Source organism: Rhinatrema bivittatum, chromosome 8, assembly GCF_901001135.1.
Source record: "Rhinatrema bivittatum chromosome 8, aRhiBiv1.1, whole genome shotgun sequence".
Taxonomy (NCBI): Eukaryota; Metazoa; Chordata; class Amphibia; order Gymnophiona; family Rhinatrematidae; genus Rhinatrema; species Rhinatrema bivittatum.
Genome location: NC_042622.1, coordinates 164,854,585 through 164,874,275, shown reverse-complemented (window position 1 = coordinate 164,874,275; position 19,691 = coordinate 164,854,585). Strand labels below are relative to the sequence as shown.

Genomic DNA, 19,691 nt, shown 5'->3' with positions numbered 1-19,691 from the left:
AAACCCAGCACTCAAGTAAGCTACCCACACACCTGCAGAGGATGAAGTTTCAGGCACAGGATATCTTCATCGGTGCTGCACACTTGGGAAAATTCAACTAGAGGGTCCTGGATGCGGCGGGCGAGGGAGACAGCCTGCCGCAGTACAGGAGGGTAGTCTCGGAAATCAGCCTACAAAGCAATGATAACGATTACTCAGTCTGCATGCACACCTTTTTAGTCACAGGTGATACTTTGTGGAATTCTTTGCTAATGACACTCAGGAATATTTCGTCTTAAAACAATCAAGATGATGTTAAAAACCCATCTCTTTAAATTGGTGTTTGATCTTGAAATTTAAATCAGGTCATAGTTGACTCCATCTATTCCTTCTGATTATTCTAGGTTCCTGACTAGTTTACATTATATCTTAGTGTCATTAGATATTTTATGCTGTTTTTATGACTTGCTCCATTTATTTGGTTTTAACTATCTAAATTTTACCTGTTTTATTAATATATGGTGCTTGATATGTACGTTTTTATTTGGAAACCATCTTAAACGTTTTGGCTAGGTAATGTAGAAATGTTTTAAATAAAATAAAGTGGCTCGGCACTTAACACACAGCAACACGTTATATTTATTTATTTAAACATTTTTATATACCGGCATTAGTTGTGGACATCATGCCGGTTTACAGTAAAACTGGTTAAGCTTAGAAATTACATTTTAACAGGGGAGTCAAAACTGGGAGAGGGGGTAAGAGGTAGCTAAGAAAGGACAGAATAACAAAACGTGTTTCCTTGAATTGAGGGGAGAGAGTATAACAAAACATAGATCCTCAATGTGAGGAAAAGATGAGCAGACGCAAAGTGGTCTACTTTGGAAATGGAGTGAGGGCCTTTATTCTGGGTAAGCTTGCTTGAACAACCATGTTTTCAATTTCTTTTTGAAGTTGTTCATACATGGTTCAAGGCGTAGGTCAAGCGGTAGTGTGTTCCAATGAGTTGGACCTGCGATCGAGAGAGCACAGTCGCGTGTGGAGGAGAGGTGGGCTATTTTAAGGGAGGGCACCAGTAGGGTGCCTGTTTTGGCCGTTCTGGAAGGTCGGTTGGATTTGGGAGTTGTGAAAGGGAAGTCTAACCAGTCGGAGTTGTGGGTGTGAATTGCTTTGTGAATTATGGTGAGGGTTTTGTAGATAATGCGTGAGGTTATAGGGAGCCAATGTAGGTCTCTGAGGATAGGAGTAATGTGATCATATTTATGGGAGTTTGCAATGAGTCTCGCTGTCGCATGTTGTAACATTTGTAGGGGTTTAATGGTAGAGAAGGGGAGGCCTATGAGTAAAGCATTGCAGTAGTCTAGTTTGGATGTGATGGTGGCCTGGATAACTGTGCGGAAATCTTGGGTGTGTAGGAGTGGTCTGAGTTTTTTAAGCACATTGAGTTTGAAAAAGCAGGCTTTGAGTATGGAGTTTACGTAGTTTTTCATACTTAGTTGATGGTCGAGGAGAACTCCTAGGTCATATATACTCCTTGGTCCCATATCAAGAAAGTCTTGGGGAGCCTCTCTGGGAAGCTGGGCAGGACAGTAAAATCAAGAGCCATAGGTAGCTTTCTTCAGGAAGGTAGAGAAAGAGGAGGAGAGGAGCCGGTGTGGGTGGAGGAGACACAGTAATATGGTAGATGACAACAGATAAAAAAAAATCAGTTGACTTCCTCTCTGGTTCTCCATCACTTTGGGTAAATGAGCTATTACAGATCTTGTCTACCCATACTTAACACCCAGGCCCGCCCCCATGTCTTACCAGCACATAGGGAGACTTGCCTCAGATTTTTTGCTGTTCATATACAGGACGGCGAGCTCATTGTCCACCACTTCCACCCCAACAGATGACATCTGTTGCCCCTGATCCAGCTCATGCACAATACGCTTCACATCTTCCATCATCATCTGAGCATCCCTGTGAGAGCAAGTGGGGAGAGAAAAAAGCCTCATTCCCTGACAAATACTCTCTCACATCTGCATCTATAATTTTATTAAGTGTCATGCTGCTCAAGACTTTACAGTAAAATGAATTAAAAACAGGTGCAGTCAAGAGGAGACTTATTAAAGGCACCAAAATATAAAAGGTTGACAGAGGGAGATAAGCCCACTGCCCGGAATGGAGTAGCAGGATAAGAAAGGGTTTAACTTAATTTTGCTCACACCTTTGATCCATGTGTGTAAATGTTCTATCAGTAGTACAGAGCTGGACTCATGGAAATGCTGACAGGAGGTTAACAAGGAACAGCTGCTGGAACCTCACAGAGATTGCAGCAACCTCTTCCCCAGAAAGGTGAAATTACTTCTTACCTGCAGGGCCGGCGCATCCAGGGGGCGCCGAAGAGCAGCCACGTAGTGTCGCAAGCTCATGGCAAACAGAAATAGAGACTGTGTGCTTCTCGCGGCCCTGAGAAGCACACAGTGTCGCGTCCCCCCCCCACCTGTTTCGGCGCAGACTGTTTCTATTTATCTTTGCCGTGAGCGGGATAGGCCCCGCTTGCGGCACCACGTGGCTACTCTTCGGCACCCGCTACGCTCGGTGCCCTGAGAAGCACACAGTCAGCGCCGAAACAGGTTGGGGGGGGGGGGAGGGGCGGCAGCGCAAGGGTCGCCTAGGGCGCCCAATACCCTTGCTCCGGGGCCCTGCTTACCTGATAATTTCCTTTCCTCGAAGTAAGGCAAGCCAGTCCACACCAGGGGATTGTGTACTCCAACCAGCAGGTGGAGACAGAGAACACAGAATCGCTGACGTCACCCTCATATAGCTCTGCACAGGCACCAGCAAGCCAGTATTTCTCCAAAAGCAAATTGTGGACACTAACCACTAAACATTAATATTGCATTCTATTCAACTGAACCTTGTGGATTCTTTTAATTTTTTTTTTTTTTTTTTTAACAGAAATACTGGGCTAAGTTCCACTAACGATAGTCCTTTAAATCAATCAGAGTAGCTGAGAAGAACGGAACTCACCCAATTTGTGGGAGTCCAGCTGCATGAAAGATCCTGGAACCTCATTCCTTTCTGGACAAGGATCTAGCACAGGGGTCGGGAACCTTTTTGGCTGAGAGAGCCATGAACGCCACATATTTTAAAATGTAATTCCATGAGAGCCATACTAACTACAACCCCCTACTCTCCTGACGCCCCCAAGACCTGCCAAATTAATTTACTACAACCCCCCATCCTCCTAAACCCCCCCCCCCCAAGACCTGCCAAAAGTCCCTGGTGATCCAGCGGGGATCCAGGGCTCGCAGACAAATCTTTAATAAAAAAGTAAAAATCTAACAAACCCCCCACCCTCCTGACGCCCCCCCAAGACCTCCAAAATTAATTTACTACAACCCCCACCCTCCTGACCCCCCCAAGACCTGCCAAAAGTCCCTGGTGGTCCAGCGGGGGTCCAGGATCGATCTCCTGGACTTGGGCTGTCTGCTGCCAGTAGTCAAAATGGCGCCGATGGCCCTTTGCCCTCACTATGTCACTGGGGTTGACCAATGGCGGCGGTAGCCCCTGTGACATAGTAAGGGCAAAGGGCCGTCGGCGCCATTTTGACTACTGGCAGCCGACAGCCCAAGTCCAGGAGATCGATCCCGGACTGCTCCTGGACCCCCGCTGGACCAGCAGGGACTTTTGGCAGGTCTTGGGGGGGGGGGGGGGTCAGGAGGGTGGGGGTTGTATTAAATTAATTTTGGAGGTCTTGGGGGACGTCAGGAGGATGGGGGGTTTTGTTAGATTTTTACTTTTTTATTAAAGATTTGTCTGCGAGCCAGATTCAGCCATCAAAAGAGCCATATCTGGCTCCCGAGCCATAGGTTCCTGACCCCTGATCTAGCATCACAGAAGAAAGTCGGCCACTTCAAGACAGCCCCGGACAGGAAGGTGGACTGGCTTGCCTTACTTCGAGGAAAGGAAATTATCAGGTAAGAAGAAATGTCACCTTCCTCTTCATCCAAGCAAACCAGTCCACACCAATGGGATGTAACAAAGCTCTGTCCCCAAAGGTGGGAGGCTGCCTGAGGCTCAAGCAGCACTGCCCTGGCAAAGCCAGAATCCTCCCGAGCTGCCACATCCAGTTGGTAATACCTGGCAAACATATGCAAAGAAGACCACGTCATTACTCTACAAATCTCTGCTGGAGAAAGCAAACGTAATTCTGCCCAGCCAGGGTTGAATATGCTCCAACTTGACTCGGAAGAGACTTTCCGGAATCCACATAATGTGCAGACACTACTTCCTTAATCCAACGAGCCACCATGCCCTGAGAAGCTGCCTCCCCCTTCTCCCCCCCCAGTGAACGAAAAGCCTATCAGATTTCCAAAACTTGCTTGTAACCTCCAGATAACGCAATAGACGCCACCGCATGTCCATCGGCTGCAATTTCCTGTATTCCTGACCATCCATATCCTTATCTTCGGAAGAAAGGCAGATTCCAACCGAATCTGCACTTATCTGGAATGATAATCAAAAAAGGATCTCTGCATGACAAGGTTTGCAATTCTGAAATCCACCTTACAGAACAAATAGCGACCAAAAACAATCTTCAGCGTCAGTAACCACAAGGAAATACCCTGGAGAGGACAAAAGGTCAGACTTGAACCAGATTCAAATTCCACAAGGGTACTGGGAAACGCAAGGGAGGTCTAAGATGTTTTATTCCCCTCAAGAATCTAGAAGCGTCTGGTTGAGAAGAGAACGGTTTCCTCTGCATGCGGCCCCAATAACACCCACCTACACCTTCGAGGTATTCAAAGCTAATCCCTTACTCAGACCGTCATGTAAAAATTCCAAGATTAAGGGAGCAGGCATGGAAGTGGGCAAAGAAGCATGATTCTGACATCAATTTTCAAACACCCGCCAAACGTGAATATATGCCAAGGAGGTGGAAAACTTGCACGCTCTCATAAGCGTTTCCACCAAGGCCCGAGTAACCTCACTTTAAGAGCTTAGACCTCTCAAGGGCCAAACCGTAAGACAAAACTGACTCGGACTGTCGTGCAAAATTGGTCCTTGCTGTAACAACCTCCCCCCCCCCCCCCCCCCCCCCAAGAAGAGGGAGTTGCCAAAGATCCCCCCCATCAGAAGATGACACAGATCTGCGTACTATGGCCTGCGTGGCCAATCCAGGCCACCAGAGGCCACAAGATTGTACTTTGATTATTATCCGTTCATTATATTCGATATGTTCCATGTAAACTGCCTCCCCGGCGATAGTTATCTCTGTTAAATGTGAACCGGAGTGATATGTATTGTATACAGGAACTTCCGGTATATAAAAAACCAAAAATAAATAAATAAATGTCACGTTTCTACTGCAACAAACAGCCAGTCGTGGGCCACAGTGGAAATACATAGAGTAACTTCTCTTGTGGTAATGCCTGGACTAGGTCACCCACTCCGAGAGCTTGAACATTCCTTGTCCGACTGTGAAATCTTTCCACTTTCACATTCTTGCGAGTCGCCATTAGGTCCACGATAAGACAAAACACTTCGGGAGCTAGTTCCCATTCTCCCAGATCCAACTTGTGACGACAGATAATCCGTCTGCTTGTTGTCTACTCCTGCTATATGGGAGGCTGATAGTGCCTGTAAATGAAGTTCCACCCATGGCAGAAAGACATCCATTTCTAGAGAGACTTGAATGAGCTGTCTGACATAACTTTCATTGCCTTTCCTTCTAACCGGTCTGTGAAAAAGCCGCAGCATAGTTTTATGAGGCTCAGCATCTAGGGCAATCTCCTCCTCTTCCAATAGTGGATTGTTGGGATCCCCACCCAAGGATTCTGACTCCCCATCTGAGTCTCCTGAAGGAGACCTGTTCTCACCGCCTTCTCCATCCATCTGCCTTCTTCCCTTCTTCCTCCTGGAAGGATACAAGCATTCCTTGGAAAAGAAAATTGGTTCTTACCTGCTAATTTTCGTTCCTGTAGTACCATGGATCAGTCCAGACTCCTGGGTTTTGCTTCCCCACCAGCAGATGGAGACAGAGAAATTTGACCGACTCTGCCCTATATCCTGAGGTGCCACCTACAGTCTGTCAGTATTTATATGTAACAAAGCAGAATTAAAGAAACCATCAGAACAATTTAACAGCCCCATAATTGCGGGGAAAGGAACTGGCAGCTAACCTGCTCACAGACCTCAAGACAAACAGAACCCGTGAGCATACAAGGAAGTCTAAGTAATTCTGCAGAAAAAAAATTTTCTTTTAAAGTAGACTAGCGGACTCGCTAAACAACAAGTACTGTAAAGAAACGGCGAGACTCTGGACTGATCCATGGTACTACAGGAATGAAAATTAGCAGATAAGAACCAATTTTCTTTTCCCTGTACGTACCCAGATCAGTCCAGACTCCTGGGATGTACCAGAGCTCTCCTAATTAGGGTGGGACCCCGAGAGTCCCATTTGGATCACAGCTTCCCCAAAACCCCCAGAGTCTGGGGCTTGGACATTCAACCGGTAATACTTCGCAAAGGTGTACGACGACTTCCATGTAGCCGCCCTACAAATCTCCTGCGGTGACACTTGTTGACATTCTGTCCACGAAGTTGCCTACGAACGGGTGGAATGTGCTCGCAGCCCAAATGGGAGCATATGGCCTTGAAGCAGATACGCCGAAGCAATAGCCTCTTTCAACCAGCGGGCTACAGTAGCCCTGGGCCCACGGTTGCGTCCACTGCACAAAACAAATAGATGATCTGACATCCGGAAGCTATTAGTAACCTCCAAATAACGCAAGAGAATGTGACACACGTCCAGCTTCCTCAGATCTCTCGACTTGGGATCGGAACGATCTAAGACCGGAAAGGACGGGAGCTCCACAGACCGATTCAAATGAAAGGAGGATACCACTTTTGGAAGAAAGGACGGAACCGTTCGTAAAGAAACCCCCGAATCCGAAATCCTCAGGAAGGGTTCTCTGCTTGAAGTTCCAACACTCGGCGAGCTGAAGAAATAGTCACCAGAAAAACCGTCTTTAACGTAAGATCCTTTAGCGTAGCCCTTTTCATTGGTTCAAAGGGCACTCCACTCAGGTCCTTGAGCACCAGGTTCAAACTCCATGACGGACAAGGGAGTCGGACTGGTGGATGTAAATGCTTAGCACCTCGGAGAAAACAAGTGATATCAGGATGCGCAGCCAACGGTGCTCCACCAACCTTACCGCGGAAACAGCCGAGAGCTACCACCTAGACCCGCAACGAACTGCATGAAAGGGCCTTTGCAAGACCCGCTTGTAAGAAGGATAAAATATGTGAGACCAAGGCAGCAGTAGGAACCACACCCTGACCCTGGCACCACGATTCAAAAATCCCCCAAACCCTGACATAGGCCAGGGAAGTGGAGGGCTTCCTAGACCGCAAGAGAGTAGCCACCACTGTGTCCGAGTAACCCTTGCTCTTTAAACGCTGCCTTTCAAAAGCCATGCCGCTAGACAAAAGTGATCTGCCTCTTCAAAACAAACGGGCCCCTGTTGAAGAAGATTCGAGAGGTCTGTCAGCCGGAGGGGTCCGTCCACCACAAGGTTGACCAAATTCGCAAACCACGGGTGCCGTTGGCTACTCCGGAGCCACCAAAATCACCTCCGACGGATGAGATTCTATGCATCGCAGCACTTTGCCGATTAAAGGCCATGGTGGAAACATGCACAGAAGCACGTTTTGTGGCCAGGCTAGAACTAGGGCGTCTCCGCTCCTGTCTCGCAGCGACGACTGAAGAAACGAGGAGCCTTGGCATTGCGAAACGTTGCCATGAGGTCCATACTGGGTCTGGACCACCTTTCGCAGATGAGATTGAACGCCTCCGGAGAGAGTTCCCACTCTCCGGGATCGAGCCAGATGCGACTGAGGAAGTCGGCCTGAAAACTGTCGATGTGAGGGGGTGCCAGGCTGAGTAAATGTTGTTCTGCCCAGAGGATCAACTGCTGTGCTTCGCTCGCCACTGGACGACTCCTGGTTCCCCCTTGCCGATTCATGTAGCTACTGTGGTCGCATTATCGGATAAAATTCTGACCGACCTCCCTTGCAGTCTTGACTGTAGGGCCTGCAGAGCTAATCTGACCGCTCTGGTCTCCAACTGATTGATCGACCACTGAGATTCCTCCTTTGACCTCTGGCCCTGTACAGACTTGTCCTGACACACTGCTCTCCAGCCAGAGAGACTGGCATCCGTAGTGACCACTGTCCACTCAGGAACTTCCAAGGATACCCCGCGGCTCAAATGGACCGAGTTGAGCCACTAGTCTAGACTGGAACAAGTAGAGTCTGTAAGAGGCAGGGGGAGATGAAATTCCTCTGATACTGGACTCCAATGGGAAAGTAACACTGATTGCAGAGGCCTCATACGAGCAAAGGCCCAGGGGACCAACTCGGGGGTGGACACCATCGATCCAAGGACCCACAAATAATCCCGGACTTTGGGAGGGTGATAGTCCAATAAATTTCAAATCTGCTCCTGCAGTTTGGTAATGCGTTCCTCCGTCAGAAAAACCTGGCCGATCCGTGTATCGAACGAGGCCCCTAGAAATTCCAAGGACTGAGAAGGAATCAAGCGACTCTTGGCAAAGTTTATCACCCATCCGAGCGATTCCAATAGTTGAACCACCCGATGGATCGCCGCATTGCATAGCACTTCCGACTTTGCATGAATCTACCAATCGTCGAGATACGGATGAATGAAGAAACCTTCTTTCCGAAGCTGAGCCGCTACAACCACCAATATCTTGGTAAAGGTCCTGGGCACCGTGGCGAGGCCAAAACTGGAAATGTCGTACCAGGATGGCAAACCTCAGGAATTTCTGGTGGTCTGACCAGATGCCGTTGTGCAGGTACGCTTCCGTGAGATCTAGAGACGCCAAGAACTCTCCCTTTTGCACCGATGCGATGACCGATCTCAAAGTTTCCATGCAAAACCGTGGAATCCAAAGGCGTTTGTTTACTCTTTTTAAGTCAAGAATGGGCGGGGAAGGTGCCCTCTTTCTTGGGCACCACGCTGTTCTGCTAACAGAACCGGTACAATTGCCCCAAAGTCAAGGAGACACTGTAATGTATCCTTTACCGCCCGGCACTTCACGACGTACAAGCATGGGGAGACGAGAAACCGATCTGGAAGGCGCCGTACAAAATCTAACGCGTAGCCTTGCCTTATCACAGTGAGTACCCACTGATCGGATGTCAGAGTGGCTCACTCCTCGTAAAATTGAGACAGTCTGCCTCCCACCACTGGAACAGAGGAATGGACTGGCCTCACATCATTGGGAGGACTTGAGTCCACCGGAGGACTGCTGAGCCCCTGGTCTGTCGAAGTGCCGACCTCGAAAGGACTGGGACTAGGACTGTTGTCTTCCTGCTGGCTGTCGAAAGGAAGATCCAGAAGACCGGGACAAACGGAACCTGAGATTCCCCCAGAAGCGAGAGTGAGCCGAAACCACACCCCTTGACTTTGGCCGATCCTCAGGTAGCCGGTGAATCTTGTTCTCACCCAAGGATTGAATCATGTCCTCCAGGTCTTTCCCAAAGAGCAGTTTTCCCTTAAAAGGCAACGAGTCCAATTGAGCCTTGGAAGACACATCCGCAGACCAATTCCTCAGCCAGAGAAGTTGTTGGGCTGAAATCGCTGAAACCATAGACCTGGCGGAAGTACGCAAAAGGTCATACAGAGAATCTGCACTATAAGCGATCGCCGCTTCAAGGCGTCTCGCTTGCATCGCCTCTTGCTCTGTTAAGGTAGTGCTATTTTGTAGGTGCTGAACCCAGTGCAGGCCTGCTCTCAAGGAAAAACTACTACACATTGCAGCTCTGACCCCTAGCGCAGACACCTCAAAGATCTTTTTGAGCTGCACCTCCAATTTCTGATCCTGGAAATCCTTGAGAGCTGTCGCCCCCGTAACAGGGATGGGGTCTTTTTTTGTGACAGCAGATACGGCTGCATCTACCTTTGGAACTCTTAGCAGGTCCAACACCTCCTCTGGTAAGGGATATAATTTGTCCATAGCCTTACTGACCTTCAAACCCAGGTCAGGGGTATCCCATTCTTGGAACAACAAGTCCGTAACTGAGAGATGAAAGCGGAACGACTTAGCTGGACCACGCAGGCCCAATATGACCGGATCCACCAAACCCATGCGAGAATCCTCTGGAGGGGTTTCAATACCCAGCTCCTCCAGAATGGCCGGAATTAAGGGACCCAACTCATCCCTACGGGAAAGGCAGACCACCTTAGGTTCATCTCCTTCCACAATTTGTGGGCCTCCAGGATTGGTAAGCAGATCCTGGTCATCGTCCAGCTGTTTCTCCTGAGATGCCCCACTAGGATCCGGGATGTCCTGTTCCGAGTCCTGGGACGATAAATCCTCCCGTGGACAAGTCCATAGCCCTCTCCTGGCTTTCGGAACCCCTGCTGCCTTTGTTGAGTGAGCCTTTTTGCCCTTATGGGTATCTGGACCACTGGGCTCCTGGACCACATGTCCACTAGAACGCTTACGAACTGCCCTCCTGGCCTTAAAAGGCTTTATGCAGCAATAATACAAAGTCAGAGGAAAAAGAATCTGAGGAGGAGTCTGAGGCCCCCTCTGGGCCCTCCTCTGCCAGTCCAGGAGATTTAGTGGGATGACAGCATCCCCCGGGGGCCTCAGGTTAAGGGGAAAGAGGAGGAGGGAATTCCCTCCCCCCTCAGCAACTAGTTCCAGTGCGCGAAACGTGGCCAAAATGACCTCCATTCCTGCGCTCAGCTGGAATGGGTCTGCCTGCAGTTGCCGTGAACGCTCTAATGCTGCCAAGCCCCCTCGGGGCCGTGAACCGGCTCCCCTGACTGCTCCTGACATGCCTTCGCCTCCAGGAAGGCAGCCCACGCACACAAGCCATCGCGAGAAGGCCGCGCCACGAGGCATTGCCAAGCAGCCAAGTAATTCTTATTTTAACTTTTTTTTTTTTACTATCCCGGGCAGCCGTGGCGGGAAGAAAACGGCAGCAGTGGTTAAAATTCGGTGGCTGCAGCAGGGAACAAATGTGCGCTTAAACCGCAGCCACTGAGTGACCTGCTCTTGAAGAAGCAAACGGGTCCTGATTGTCCCGGGGTAAGTGAGCCGGGCTCTCTAGTATCACCCCCTGTGAAGGACCGTGCTGTAAAGCAGGATTCTCAACCCCTAACAGCGAAGCCTCAATACCAGGGAGGATGGCCCCCTCAGGACCTGCCTACTCCCTGGGAAGCTAAAGGATTGGAGATTTAAACAATAGTGACGTGCGAAGATGTGTAACGATCGCCAGGAAGCTTCCCTGCATATCTCCTGCAGAGAGACCGCTTGGTTTTCAGCCCAGGAGGCTACTTGAGGACGAAGAGAATGCGCTTTTATGCCCACTGGAGTTTGCCGGCCAGCACAGATGTACGCTGAAGAGATTGTTTCCTTCAACCAGCGAGCAATTGTGGTCTTAGAACATAAGAACATAAGAATATGCCATACTGGGTCAGACCAAGGGTCCATCAAGCCCAGCATCCTGTTTCCAACAGTGGCCAATCCAGGCCATAAGAACCTGGCAAGTACCCCAAAACTAAGTCTATTCCATGTTACTGTTGCTAATGGCAGTGGCTATTCTCTAGGTGAACTTAATAGCAGGTAATGGACTTCTCCTCCAAGAACTTATCCAATCCTTTTTTAAACACAGCTATACTAACTGCACTAACCACATCCTCTGGCAACAAATTCCAGAGTTTAATTGTGCGTTGAGTAAAAAAGAACTCTCTCAGATTAGTTTTAAATGTGCCCCATGCTAACTTCATGGAGTGCCCCCTAGTCTTTCTATTATCCGAAAGAGTAAATAACTTATTCACATCTACCTGTTCTAGACCTCTCATGATTTTAAACACCTCTATCATAACCCCCCTCAGCTGTCTTTTCTCCAAGCTGAAAAGTCCTAACCTCTTTAGTCTTTCCTCATAGGGGAGCTGTTCCATTCCCCTTATCATTTTGGTAGTCCTTCTCTGTACCTTCTCCATCGCAATTATATCTTTTTTGAGATGCGGCGACCAGAATTGTACACAGTATTCAAGTTGCGGTCTCACCATGGAGCCATACAGAGGCATTATGACATTTTCCATTTTGTTCACCATTCCCTTTCTAATAATTCCCAACATTCTGTTTGCTTTTTTGACTGCCGCAGCACACTGAACTGACAATTTCAATGTGTTATCCACTATGACGCCTAGATCTCTTTCTTGGGTTGTAGCACCTAATATGGAACCCAACATTGTGTAATTATAGCATGGGTTATTTTTCCCTATATGCATCACCTTGCACTTATCCACATTAAATTTCATCTGCCATTTGGATGCCCAATTTTCCAGTCTCACAAGGTCTTCCTGCAATTTATCACAATCTGCTTGTGATTTAACTACTCTGAAACCTTGGTCCCTTCTCTTGGGACCACTCCACAGGAGAAACAGATGATCCGATAATCAGAAATCATTGGTAACCTCCAGATAGCAAATAAGGATGTGCTTGACATCGAGCCATCTCAATTCTCTAGAATCATCGTCCTGGAAGCTCAACTGACTGATTTAAGTAGAAGGCCGGGACCACCTTCAGTAAGAAAGATGGAACTGTGTGTAAGGAAACTCCCGAGTCTGTGAATCAGAGATAGGGCTCTCTGCACGACAAAGCTTGAATTTTAGAGATCCTGCGGGCAGAACAAATAGACACCAGGAAGACTGTCTTGAGAGAGATCCTTGAGGGTAGCTCTTCGTATTGGCTCAAAAGGTGGGCCGCAGAGAATCCGAAGAACCAAGTTGAAGCTCCAAGAGGGGCACAAGGCTTGGACTGGTGGCTTGATGTGCATCACCCCCCTTTAGAAACCGGACAATGTCAGGATGTGATGCTAGAGAAGTTCCATCCAGGTGACGTATGAGGGAACCAAGAGCTGCCACTTACAATCTTAGAGAATTGCAAGCTAATCCTTTCTCCAGACCCCACTGTAGGAAAGAAGAGCTACTGAAGCGTGACGTGGAACCACACCCATGGTATCACACCAGGCCTCAAAAACCTTCCAAACTCGGATGTAGGAGATAGAATTGGAAGTTTTTCTAGCTTTGAGGAGAGGGGAAATAACTCCCTCTGGGTAACCTCTTCTTCTCAACCTGTGCCTCTCAAAAGCCAGGGCGCAAGACAGAAGCGATCTGCCAGGTCGAAAAATACCAGACCCTGCCGCAAGAGGTTCAGAAGATGCCCTAGATGGAGTGGGCCGTCCACCATGAGGTTGACTAGGTCTGCAAACCACAGTCTTCATGGCCATTCCGGTGCCACTAGAATGACTGATCCTTGGTGAATCTCTATTCACCGTAGTACCTTTCCCATCAGGGGCCATGGCGGGAACACATATAGTATGATGTCCCGTGGCCATGGAAGAACTAGAGCATCCACTCTTTCTGCACCATGCTCCCTTCTGCGACTGAAGAAGTGCGGGGCCTTCGCATTATTCTGAGTGGCCATCAGATCCAGATGGGGGGGTCCACCATCGGTTGAAGAGAAGCGCTACTGCTTCCTCGGAGAGTTCCCCACTCTCCGGGATCTATGCGTTGACGGCTTAGGAAATCTGCTTGAACATTGTCCACCCTCACTATGTGTGACGCCGCTAGGCGGGAGAGGTGTAGTTCCGCCCATGCCATCAACTTGTCCATCTCCCGAGACATGTTGGCTCTTTGTTCCTCCTTGATGGTTGATGTACGCTACTGTGGTTGCGTTGTTGGAGAGAATCCTTACAGCTCGACGATGAACTAGGGGGAGAAAACGCCTCAACGCGAGACGGACTGCTCTGGTTTCCAGACAATTGATCAGCCACGTTGCTTGCACTGACGTCCATTGCCCCTGCGCCGATTGCGTTTGACATACAGCCCACCAACCGGAGAGGCTGGCATCCATGGTAATGAGCACCCAATCTGGGATCTCCAAGTCCACTCCCTGTAGCAAGTGATCCAGGCTCAGCCACCAGCTTAGACTGCCCTTGGCAACTTCCGGCAGCGATAGGAGAGCTTGAAACATCTGAGACGCTGGCTTCCATCGGGAAAGTAACGCTCTCTGCAAAGGTCGCATATGCGCAAAAGCCCAGGGGAACTAAGTCTATAGTTGACGCCATGGAGCCCAGGACCTGGAGATAGTCCCAGACTGTGGGAAGTGGAAGACAATGGAGGTGCTGTACCTGAAAAATAAGAGTCCGAGTGTGGTTTTGACGAAGAAAAACTTTGCCCAGGTTGGTGTCGAACCGTGCTCCCAAAAGGTCGAGCATCTGAGAGGGAATGAGGGTGCTTTTGGCAAAATTGACTACCCATCCCAGAGAGCAGAGGAGGTGCAAGACTGTCTACTGCCTGCTGGCAAAGTTCCAAGGACTTTGCTCGAATGAGCCAATCGTCCAGGTAGGGGTGGACTAGGATCCCCTCCCTCCGTAGAGCTGCTGCCACCACCACCACCATGACCTTGGTGAAGGTGCGGGGAGCGGTCACTAGACCGAAAGGTAGGGCTTGAAATTGGAAATGCTGACCGAGGATCTTGAAGTGAAGGAAGCGCTGATGCTCCTTGAAGATGGAGATGTGAAGATAAGCCTCTGTAAGCAACAAGGAGGCTAGGAATTCCCCCTGATGTACTGCCGCTATGATGGAGCGTAATGTTTCCATCCTGAAGTATGGAACCTTGAGGGCCCTGCTGACCATCTTGAGATCCAAAATTGGATGGAATGAGCCTTCCTTTTTGGGAACCACGAAGTAGACGGAATAATGGCCTAAACCGTGCTCTGTCAGAGGCACCGGGAGGATGGCCCCCAAATCCAGGAGCCTATTGAGCGTCTGACGTACTATCTGTTGCTTTGTCATTGGGCTGCAGGGCGAGAAGAGGAACCTGTCTCTTAGGGGTTGAGCAAATTCTAAAGCGTAGCCGTGCTTTAGAATATCCAGAACCCATTGGTCTGATATAATCTTGACCCACTCCTCGTAGAAGAGGGAGGGACGTCCCCCTATTCTGGGCGTCAAGGAGTGGGCCAGCGGTCCTTCATTGGGTAGATTTGGAAGGGGCCCCTTGAGAGAGGCTCTCACGAGTTGGTCTCCGTCCACGAAAGGAATTGGACCAGGACTGTGACCGTGAAGAATGTGGTCTTTGTGAGGCCGGTTTTGTCTGACAAAAATGCTGCTGTCCCTGGAAATGGCTTCTAGTGGAGTTGAACACCCTGGAGACCCGTGGACGATCCTCCAGCAGTTTATGCACCTTGTTCTCCCCCAGGGATTTGATGATCTGCTCTAGATCCTCACCAAACAATAACTTGCCTTTGAAGAGGAGAGATCCCAGCTGAGTCTTGGAAGAAGAATCCGCCGACCAGTTACGGAGCCAGAGGAGGCGCCTAGCAGAGACTGCTGATACCATTGATCTGGCTAGCATACAGAGGAGATCATACAGAGCATCTGCTCCATAACCTATCACCGCTTCCAGGTGCTCTGCCTGCTGCGCTTCTCTCTGTGGCAGATCTTGAGTACTGAGGAGTTGTTGGACCCATCTAAGACCTGCGCTTTGCATGAGGGAGCTACAAACTGCAGCCCTGACTCCCAATGCAGATACCTCAAAGAATACTACAAAAAACTCATCCATAAAACAAAAAAAAGACTTCTACACCAAAAAAAATAACTAAATATCAACAAAACCCTAAGATGCTCTTCAACATAGTAAAAAGCCTAACAAAATCATCCTACGACAATCAATCACTTTCAACACCAAAGATCAACAGCAATGACTTTGCAAACTTCTTTAATGAAAAAATCAATATCCTTATAAAGAACAACCTAAAAAATGACTCACAAGACCAGAAATTTCTGAACATTCAAACAAAAACCTGGTCCAACTTTGAAACAGCATCTTCCTTAGAAATCCAAATGATCATTAAAAAAATGAACCCAGCTAAACACCCAATTGATGCCATATCCATTACAACAATAAAAAATCTTGAACCACCAATAACCAAGACGTTAACCAAAATTGTAAACCTTTCCCTCAAGGAAGGAAACTACCCTGAATGCCTAAAATCTGCAATCATAAAACCCATTCTAAAAAAGAATAATCTTGATCCAGAAAACCCTCTGAACTACCGACCCATCTCAAACCTCCCATTCATTGCCAAAATCATTGAAAAAGTAGTCCACACTCGGCTCACCGATCATCTAGATGAAAACATCATCCTCCTACCTTCTCAATTCGGCTTCAGAAAGCAACTCAACACTGAAACCCTTCTTCTTGCAATGAATGACTTCGTACTCAAAGGTTTTGAAAAAGGCCAAAGTTTCCTTTTTTTTTTTTTAAATTTAATATTTATTAATTTTCAATATTCACTTCCAGCAAATATAATACATTGCGTAGATTAATTTCCAACATATAATTTTAAACAACAAGACTTTTCATCTCTTACTCAGTCATACATCACATTCTTCTCTTCTATTCCAAGAAATGTGGGGGAGTCATTTAACATGGCGGTTTACAAGAAATTTAAACATATTTGCAAAGCATTTAGACCGTCGTGAGAATGCAACAGAAACTTCTATATTAGCTACGATAACTACAGGTTCTGGGGGTTACTGGGCTCAAGAAACCTCTGTAATTGGGCAGGTTCAAAGAAAATATATTTCGCATTTAAATGCTTAATTACACATTTGCTGGGGTACCTCAGACTAAAACTGGAGCCCTTGGCCACAACATCAGACCTGAATGCCAAAAATTTCTTACGTCTCTCTTGTGTCATTCGGGATATATCCGGGTATATCCAAATTCAAAGTTTCCTTCTAATCCTGCTCGACCTATCAGCAGCCTTTGATACAGTAAACCACTCAATCTTGATTAACCTTCTATCTGAAATCGGAGCTAACAAATCAACTATTCAATGGTTCTCCTCGTTCCTATCACAAAGATCCTACCAAGTACTACTTAATGATCCCCTCTGAAAGAAAATCAACCTTAACACCAGAGTTCCCCAAGGATCCGCTCTATCAGCGACGCTCTTTAACATCTACCTGCTCCCATTATGCCACTTCCTTTCAAATATGAATCTAACACACTTCATCTATGCTGATGATATTCAAATACTAATCCCTATAAAAAAATCTCTAGAAGAAACATACAAATTAACATCCAATTACCTAAGCAAAATAAAGGAAATACTAACCAGCCTAAAACTCATTCTCAACTTCGACAAGACTGAATTAATATTTCTAGACAGAAAGAACAGCTCCCCTCAAATACCACCCCTTAACCCCATGAACCAAAACACAATTATTTCTCCAGTCAATTCTGCCCGCAACCTCGGAGTAATTATTGACAAAGAACTCTCTTTCAAAAATCATATTTCAACTAAAATCAAAGATGGTTATCACAAACTACTTACACTCAGTCATCTAAAACCTTTTTTGCCCAATGACTACTTCAGATCAGTACTTCAATTACTAATTTTCTCCAACATAGACTACTGCAATTCTCTCCTACTCCTCTAAATACCATTCGCCTACTCCAGATCCTGAAGAACACGGCTGCAAGAATCCTCACAGGATCAAAAAAACAAGACCACATCACTCCAACACTCATTGCACTTCATTGGCTACCAATTAGATACAGGATTGAATACAAAGTCCTATCCATTTTACATAAAATTATCTACGAAAAACAAGAAAATTGGCTAAGTCCCTATATACAACTACATACACCAAGAAGAAACCTTAGAGCAGCAAATAAGGGACTCCTAAAAACACCACCAACGCACTCAAATCAACTCACCTCAACCCAAAATAGAGCAATCTCCCTTGGTAGCCCAAAACTTTGGAACTCACTACCAACTGAGCTTAGAACTCAAGAAAACCTAAAAAGCTTCAAAAAAAGATCTAAAACCTTGGCTGTTCAACAAAGCATACCAACTCACCCAATGAACAACAAAATTAATTCACATTCCAATCCTCCTTCAAGAAATGAAACTCATCACATCTATGTTTCTATAAATTTTCTTGAACATTACACATATTATCCCCTTTGCTTAATAACAGTTTATATCTTGAAACCCTGTTTAATCCCCCCTCATCCCTGTAACCTTATATTTTGTAAACCGTTATTGATGGCGTTATTTTGACGATTCCGAATGACGGCATATAAAACTCGTTAAATAAATAAAAAATCCTCTTGAGGTATACTTCGAGCTTCCGGTCCTGTAGGTCTCGCAGAGCGGCACCACCCGTCACCGGAATGGTAGTCCTTTTTGTGACCGCCGACACTGACGCGTCCACTTTGGGAACCTTAAGGATATCTAGGTACGCCTCCAGGAGAGGGTAGAGCGTGTCCATAGCCCTGTCTACCCTCAGACTAGCCTCTGGAGAATCCCATTCTCTGGACAACTGTAGAAGGCTAGGATGAAAAGGAAATGTCTTCGCTGGTGGGCGCAGGCCGGGGTCCCCCTTCTTAGTACCTGCACTGGTGCCTAGCGGATCCTGTGGAGCATCAATATCCAACTCTGCTACGACATGGGGGATGAGGGGGTCTAACTCATCCCTCTGAAATAGGCGTAAGACTCTAGGGTCATCTCCTTCCATTTGTATGTAAGAAGCCGGATCATCTTGGTCCGGATCAGGCAATGTAGGTAAAAGAGGAGCCTGAGGGAAAGGATCAGGGGGAACAGGATGGGGGACCACCCGAACTTGGGAGGACCCCTGAGGGACCCCTGTAGTATCCAGAGAATCTTGCAACCTGATCACTTTGGGAGGAGGGGGGCCTGGAGCTGGATCCTATTGCTGGCTTAAACTGGCTAAATAAGCATTGTGCAGCAGAAGCACAAAATCAGCTGAGAAAAACCTGGAGGGAGTAGGTCCCAAGGGAGGAATGTCAGGCAGGACCCCTGAAGTTGCCCCCTGATCCGGGGGGTTAAAGGAAAATTGATTCTTACCTGCTAATTTTTGTTCCTGTAGTACCATAGATCAGTCCAGACCCTGGGTTTTGCCTCCAATCCAGCAGAGGGAGACAGAGAAAGATTCTACTGACTCTGCCCTATATACCCTGGGGTGCCACCTGCAGTCCTTCAGTATTGAACAATATCAAAGCAGAAGTCCAACCAAGAAAATTAACTGGCTAACTTAAACGAGCCTACTCACAAACCCTAAGTGGAAGCAGAATCCCTAGGAACCTTCAAAATATACCAAACACATATACCGGACATACCAAACACTACACGTTCTTATTCTTGTTAAATTTCTATCGTCTTATTCTTCTTCTTTTCCCAGTTAGAACCATCCTTGTTTTATTGTAACTGATTTTTTCTGCGCACTGTTATAACTTGTTATAATTTGTAAATATATAAAATGTATACTCATGTTATATTTATACACGTTTATAATGTATTGATCACCCCTGTTTTATGTAAACCGACATGATACGAATCTCCGTGAATGCCGGTATAGAAAAACTCAAATAAATAAATAAATAAAAATAAAATAAACAATCAAACTTTGAAACTAGACAGCATAAAATGCAGCTTAAACACCAAAACAGTAATCGAGCGGACTCTCCGTAAAAAAAATTGCTACACACAGACAGAACGGGTGGGCCTCTGGACTGATCCATGGTACTACAGGAACGATAATAAGCAGATAAGAACCAATTTTCCTTTCCCTGTACGTACCT

General features: G+C 47.1%; 1 protein-coding gene across 2 annotated transcripts in view; it reads right to left on the bottom strand.

Annotated features, from left to right (window-relative positions):
• SUPT6H (SPT6 homolog, histone chaperone and transcription elongation factor) overlaps positions 1-19,691 on the bottom strand; it is a 260,364-nt gene that overhangs the window by 95,503 nt on the left and 145,170 nt on the right. For both annotated transcript variants that reach the window (XM_029611011.1, XM_029611012.1), the window contains exons 21-22: positions 1,806-1,941; positions 33-170 (exon numbers count right to left, since the gene is read on the bottom strand). In XM_029611011.1, coding sequence (XP_029466871.1) covers positions 33-170; positions 1,806-1,941 — 274 coding nt within the window. The remainder of the gene's footprint in view (positions 1-32; positions 171-1,805; positions 1,942-19,691) is intronic.